General features: G+C 37.8%; 1 protein-coding gene across 1 annotated transcript; it reads right to left on the reverse strand.

Moving 5' to 3' along the window:
- Positions 1–4,944: 4,944 nt before the first annotated feature.
- LOC117300126 (mitotic-spindle organizing protein 1-like) lies at positions 4,945–7,428 on the reverse strand. Its single transcript, XM_033783830.1, has 3 exons — positions 7,324–7,428; positions 6,418–6,563; positions 4,945–5,880 (listed from the first exon to the last, which is right to left on the reverse strand). The coding sequence occupies exons 1-3, from the start codon at positions 7,379–7,381 to the stop codon at positions 5,854–5,856; spliced, it is 231 nt and encodes a 76-aa protein (XP_033639721.1). The 5' UTR covers positions 7,382–7,428; the 3' UTR covers positions 4,945–5,853.
- Positions 7,429–7,677: the final 249 nt, after the last annotated feature.

Below are 7,677 nucleotides of genomic sequence, written 5' to 3' on the forward strand. Positions count from 1 at the left end.
TTTAATATTTTTCAGAGAAAGACCAATTTAAGGCGAGGGCTGCACTTAAGTGATTTGGGACGTCGACCCAAATTAAGTGCAACCAAGGGGGCACATTGCCACCTGCTCCTGGGGCTGAAACAGGGTTACTCCCTTCACGGTCATTTAGTAAGTAGACATGGGTATCATCCAACAGGAGCCAAGAGCTGGTAGAGCAGAATGCAATACCTTCCCAAGTTTTTACAAAGCAATTAATGTTTAAGTGCCTTGCGCAATGACACAAGTGTCTTGTTAAGAATTTTTTTTAATGAAAATCAAAGTGCAAATTTTCAACTTTGGACTGATGCAAGTTAACACAAGTTCCAGAACCACTTAATCAATCACCCCCTCAAGGCTAGCATCACTTTCCCACACCTCCAGTTAAAACTCCAATTGGAGTATTAAGGAGGTTCCACCAACCAAGAATCAAAAACGCCACGTTCAATATAAAATATCTGGTTACCATTATCCAAGAAGGGAAAGCTGTTGAGTTTCTTATCATTGAAGAAAACGTTGGTCCCATCGGCTGTAACAACATCCATCCCTAGAATCAACTCCAGTTTCTGAGGACAGACGACAAAATCTGAACTGTTACAAATTGTCTCAAGAAATAAATTTTATCAAAATTACGGGCAAAAAAAATTAGAAAAGGGATTCTAAATTTTAGACTATTTTTTTTTTTATAGATCGGGGAGGGGAGTAAGGGGCGGGGTGAAGGGGGGGGGGGGCAGGATGAAGGGGGGGGGCAGGGGTGAGAGCTGGAAGAGGGACAACCCCAACTGAGTGATTATTGTACATTCTTCCTCATGCAACCTTCTCTTCGAGCATCGGACAAACATTAAAGCAGGAGACCAAGCCTTCTCAAATGCACTTCCTGGTAAATGAAGCTGCACAAAAGCAAACTCATCATTCAAGAAACTGCTGGAGAGGCTATCTTTGTTTCTGATTTGTTATTTGTGTTGGACACAATCATCCTAGCACTGTGCAACCTCTGGAAAAGTGGCTCCTTAAATGCCAGCTTAGTTATATTTATTTCCATGCTTACTTTGTAGCAGGTGTCCAACGTATCACAGTTATCTCGTTTCAACGTGGCATCCCATGTTCCATCAGTCCCAGCAGCGAGGGTGTAGGTACATGCTCCTTCAAAACTAAAATCCATTCCATCAAACGTCCTGAAGTGATCACTACTCCATGAGAGGCACGTTGCATAGGAACGAGATGAAAGATCCAATGCCTCCAATGCAGGTGAAGCTGTCGTCATTGAATGGTTGTCGAAGTTATTGGAATCTAGATAACAAACATGGATTTGAAAAATTCTTCATGAGGTAAATTGTGTACGAATGACATGATCGTAAAGGGAGCTGAACAAGGAATGCCCTGGAACAATAACTATAGAGAGTAGTATACTAGTATTACAATAGTATAGTATGTAACATTAACATTAACAAAATAAATACAGACAGCCCGCACAGGGTGCACATTTTCACATTTTCTCGTTCAGGAATGAACAGGCACATTGAGGCTCTAACTAAAATTAAAAAATACACATGCTCTCAAACAGATTTTGAGTTTGACCGAAAACGTCTGAAAACTACCTTTTAAAGAGAAATGGCCAATGAACTTGCACCCCACCCGACCCGCCCCCGTTTTTAAACGCCCCATCAATGCATCCATCATCATGCAGCTTCACGTGATTTAGCTTCAGACTTCTGCAGCAGGAGACTTGAAATTCATGTGGTGTGAGAAATTGCAAGGAGTCTAGCAGGAAGTATTTGATCTTTATTTGTCTGTTATACACATTACATGATTTGGATAATTTTCCGCCCGTCGCCACCAATTTATCCGCCGTTAATTAACTCCAAAATGACAGAACTGTTCTTACCAGAGAAGTGCACACACACACACTCGCTTGTCGAAATTCGCGGTGTAGTTCGCAATGTTTTGCAATACCGCCCTCATCGTTAAAGTTTGACCAAGGTTTTAATAAAAGTTTGGTGGTGGAAAAAAGAAATACCCTAGAAACACTTACCGGCGGATCTTTTTTCCACCAATGGTTTGAAGAAACTAAGTTCATTCTCGATTCCTGGGCAAAAGGTCACACACAAAAATTCATTAAAAAGTCAAAGGAATAGAGTGTAGTTCAATTCCAAAATTTTAATGGCAAACAAAATATGATATTCTTGTGTTGCTTATTATTGATATCATCATGCCGCATCAGTTTACAAAAAAAAGTGTTTAAAAAAAAAATGGTAAGACAAAAAATTAATAAATTCGTAAATATATAAACACGGTGACAACTTTTATTTATTGGTTGTTCAGTCGGCAGTTATTCTATAACACATATCATACCATAAAAAAACTCTGGCGGGAAAAAATAATATAAACAAGTAAAACTAAAAATCTTGTTAATGCAAAATGAAATGACTTACCGTGAAATAATATGTCTTGCCGAGGCTCTATAAATAGAAAAACAAAAACCCAGAAAATTAGACCCCAGTCGTTCTTAGACTTATTTTGTGTTTACAACCAATAGTACCAACACGATGTATCGTTTTTTTGGTCGGCAATTAAGAGCACATAGGAAACAGAACACACCTTTTCTATGTAAAGCTAGTTTGAATTTAATAATAATATAAAAAGGCTTGTCATAATATACAATACCTATTTGTAGTTGACATTTGTTGCCTTGGTAACCAGCTGGACATCTACAGGTATCGGGCGCTACACACCTGCCGCCATTTAGACACATGTCACCACAAATCGCTAATTGATTGGATAAAACAAACACACGTCATCAGGTGTATTGGATTGAAATTGAAATTACTTCCAACCTAATTAGTGACTGATCACTGTCATATAAATTCCTCTGATAGTGATAAAATGTTGTACTCACGTGTCTCACAAAACACTCCTTCGTAACCATGGCAACATACGAGTATAGCTTTCTTCTGCTCTTCGCGGACAACCCTATACGTAAAGATAAAAATGGAGATTGCGAGAGGTATTCACTGAAGTAACTCTATACAATAAAATTTATTCATTGTCTTCTCTACTCTGACAACAAAATTTGTGTGATGTTTCCATTAGAATGCTTTGCCGACTAAAATTAAGAATCAGATAAACAAAACATTGTTTAGTTTTTTTTTTAAACTCACCTTGTAACAGAGCATTTTTTCGTCCCGCTGTTGTCCAAAGATGATACTCCTAGCTTGAGACGCCAGCCTTGCAGGATGAGTAGCGGGTCTTTCGCTTCGGCACACGGTATCTCACGCCGCTGCAACACGTCCACGAAATGGGTTTCTGTTCCCGGACAATAGTGTGATCTAATTATAATAACAAAAATTACGTTGACAATAATAAATAGTCACTTTGAATAAAAAGGGAAACTTTCAATTTTTAACGATGACATTAATTTTTGTGAATCGCGGCCGCCGCAAGAAAACCCTCCGCTGGACAGCAAAACATACAGCTTAAGAGCACCTAATTCATGTCAAACTCTGGTGTTTCTCTGATCAGCAGAGTGTGGGTTCGAATCCCAAGCCGTGACACTTGTGTCCTTAAGCAAGACACTTGACCATTGTTTTGTCATTCGGATGGGACGTAAAGCCGTTGGTCCCATGTGCTGTGTAACGCATGTAAAAGAACCCAGTGCACATTTCGAAAAGAGAAGGGGTTCGTCCCGGTGTTCCTGGCTGTGTCTGTAAACCCTTATAAGGGGTCTCAAAATTTATCACTGCAATTACCTATCTTTCTGAAAGTTTGTATCAGCGCCTTGAGTACCTTGTTTGTTAGATACGTGCGCTATATAAGACTTATTGTTGGTTTTTGTTAAAACAATGATCTTCCTCCACGGACTAACTGAGCAATCTAGTCAAATAATGCTTGTTCATTTGTCCTGCCTCGTAAAACATGTTTTTTTAAATTAAATTAGTGTGTTGGCTACCTATTGTTTAGAATTGCTAATGAAATAAGGAAAGAAAAAAAGTGTGAGTTTTAATTGAATTGATAAAGGAATGGTCATAGAAACAACCACAAAACAAAACAACAAAATGACACTCTGTCTCACAAGTACAACTTAGTTTACTCACTCAATTGCGTTCGTTTCTTGAAATCTCACAGAAACTGCAAAGACGAGGGTCAAGATGAAGATGCCATCCTGAGGAAGTCTTGCCATACCACCTTAAGACGGCCAGCACCCTCCTTGCAAAATAATCCGTCTGTTTCCCTCACACAATGTTCTTATTCTTTTCTAATTCCGACGAGCCAAAGAAAAATATCCTTCTAACTATTGCTCCAGACAACTAAAATTCTTGTGAAGTTCGAATGTGGTTAGATGCAGCTGGTTTTATACAATCTGTATTCGCCCAGTCAGCTAATTTCTTGTTTGTGTAAACATTACAGACCTACGTATCTCTTACTCAATTGAGAAAACAAAAACACAGGAAGTAAGTTTTGTAAAGACAATAGGGTACCATCTGGGTAAAGACCCAGTACAAGCAGGTACACTTGTTTTCAACAGCTGTAGCTACTTTGTTTATTATAGTGTCAATTAATTACTTTTTGTTTCTTTGTCATAATTGACTGAGACTCCCATAGACAATAGATTTTGTCAGCTTAATTAACATGGTATTAATTAAACTGTTTAATTAATTTTTACAAGCTGTCGTCTATGTAATCATTCGTATTAAAACACTTATTTAACACCAATCTTAGTGTCTTTGGCCAGATACCAATTCCATAGAGCTGCCTCAACAGAAAATTTTACACAACAATTTTCTGCTTGGCCAAAGTTATCACGACACCGGGCACGAACTATAATGTAACATAGTTTTGGGCTGGTGGTTTTATTCTGTCATGTTTTCAAAGCTGTCCCTAGCCCTTCTAGATCTATAAAACACAACCACATTGGAGCAAAAGAGACAAAAGTAAGTTTAACAGGCCCTTTTCTTTATTTACAATTTCACAGCAGTATCAAAAGTGTATGTACATACTTGAAGATAAATCCATTCAGTGCCCAATATCATCAAACTTATCTAAACCTCCAGGTTTATATCATCGCCATGGTAATTCCATTCTGACATACATTCCATCTCAAATAGAGATTTGAGACCATTTTAAGAAGTGAGATGATCGAGTAGTCGATATTTCTTTAAGTGTTTTTCTTAACCACATAGTTAAGGTTTGACAATTAAAGAAACAGTTTAGAACAATTTTATCAGAGCAGTTACTGGTGTCGGCAGACGCTATAATATTATGTACTGCAGCTCGCACAGAAAGGTTACAAGATTACTCAGGCCCAATTTCACTAAGCAGAAAATGCTGCTGAGCAAATTTCTTTGCTAATCAAAAATGAGTGCCACACCAGTGGCATCAATGCAAACTTTAAAGAATGTTGGCTGGTAGCCTGATCTGCTAAGCAATATTTACCATTGCTTAGCAAGTATTTGTCACTGATATGTCACTGGTTGCTCTATTTGCCCATTTAACAATTCTGAAAAGAGTTTCAGGACGGCAAAAATTCCTAGTCTTCATCGGGTTGCTGCAGCCAGTGGCCATAGTCTTAAACAAATGTTTACCGCCCCGTGTAAAGTCTCTTTGCAGTTGACTTTCCTTCAATAGCAATGGCTGCCATTACAAAAGATGCGTGTACCTGTCGCGCACAACTCTCAGCAAATCATAGGTCTTTCATTGACCTCAGTGAGGGCGATGTTTGGGCTTGTGATGTCATTAGGGGTTTAGTCTATACAAAAGTATCTTGCTTTGTCGGTCATGAATCCATTGAAGAACGGAAACTATTTACACTCTCAGTCTGTAGTCAGTAAGTCCTTCCAAATGTCACGATGCTTGGTCTCCTCCTCCAGCCTGGTTAAAACAAAGACATCAAACCTTAGTAAATTTTCAAATCATACACCACCATGCATTCATCATAGGAAACACTGTTTGAAATGAAGCGTTTAATAACCCAATAATGCAGCAAGAATCGTGCAATATAACACATTGTAAGCCACTAATCTATTAAATCGCTGTGGCTAACACTTATGGAATTCAAACTGCATATAGCCACCGGGCTAGCTCAATGGCAAAACATCTGCTCTTGCATTGAAAAGGTTGTGGGTTCGAATCCAAGATAAAACCGTTTCAAATGCCCCCGAACTAAACTTCAAGGCTTTCAACTTCAACCAAAACCTAAGACAACACCAAGTAAAAAACATTCCGAGGCCCTAGTTGTTTTAGAATTTGGGTCAAGAATTCCAACGCGTTATAACAAATCCTTGGAAGAACCCTGCAGGAGGAATTTATTTCTTATACATGTAGTTTTATATTTTTGCCCCTGAAACCCCCACCCCCCTCCCCCCACCCCTACACCACCAAACATTTGAAGACGTAACACCACCTTACATTATATGAAGCCATTTCTCTGCGGAGTTCTTGTATTACAGATGCTAAGGCCTCTGGGTTTACTCCAAGCTCACATAGCTTAGTCGTAATGGCAAGAGTCTCCGAGTCTAAACCCGTCTCCAAAAGTTGTGACATTTCACTGACAGCTGCAAACAGAACAAACAAACAAAATAACATATAAAGTAAATAATAAAGTCCCCCCCCCCCATTTTTAATTAAAAGTAATTACAACTTGTGTGCAGGTTCCACCAAAGATGGTGGTCAATTACTCATAGAACTTTGAGGTTCGTTCCGCTAAACCTCATTTTTTTAATAGTTTTACGAATCAGGAGTAGTGGTCAATGAATGACGCCATGCAATCCATCTATCTGTTATGTTAGCGTTAATGTATATTCAAATTAGTTTTTATTTATCTTTTTTAATTAAGATTAGTTAAGAATATAAGAAGAAACAAAAGAAATTATATTAAAATATTAATATTTTAATATAATTTCTTCTTATTATTATTACAATTATTATTATAAACATGATTGAATGATTATTTATATTATAAAAATTATAATTATAATTAAACAGATTTTTAGCCATCAAATTCAAACCAATTCCTCAACTTCAAAAAAGGAATAACAAAACAGGAATAAATAAACAAATCAATGTTTTAAATGATTGATTTGTAAAACACAATTTAAAAAATGCTACATTTCAATTTTTGGTTATCGGTCGAGTTGGACGTAAATCCAATGCACCCATCCATCCAATGCACACTCCAGCTAGGTTGTATTTTCGGTCGAGTTGGTCAACAGGCAGAACAAACATAGGTCGAGTTGTTTTCGTCACACAAAATGGTAGATTTCTCACCACTCATTATGTCTCAATCATCATTCAAAGAATATATTTTATACTCACTGTCCATTACTTCCCGTGCAGAGAAAACTGTGTCATTTTCAGGCTTCCCTTGCGTCATTTTTACAGGAATTCCACGGAGATCACCAGTAAAGTTTTTCCAATTTAGGCGGGCTTACTAATATCAACCAAATGAGGGCGCTATTCTTTTTTTAACGATGATAAAAATAAATACAGGGGGCGGGGCATCTTTGTTGACAACTTATTTTTAGGGCATTTTTTAAGCCATTCAGAAAGACTCTGCTTGGGTCGAAACATCAGGCCCTTAACTATTAATTTGCATTTGTACCGTGGGTTCTTTTGGTTGGTAAGGAGTTGGCGATAGAATGCTATTTTCTCAAGTTATTTTAAATCCCA

This window comes from Asterias rubens, chromosome 15 (assembly GCF_902459465.1).
Source record: "Asterias rubens chromosome 15, eAstRub1.3, whole genome shotgun sequence".
Taxonomy (NCBI): Eukaryota; Metazoa; Echinodermata; class Asteroidea; order Forcipulatida; family Asteriidae; genus Asterias; species Asterias rubens.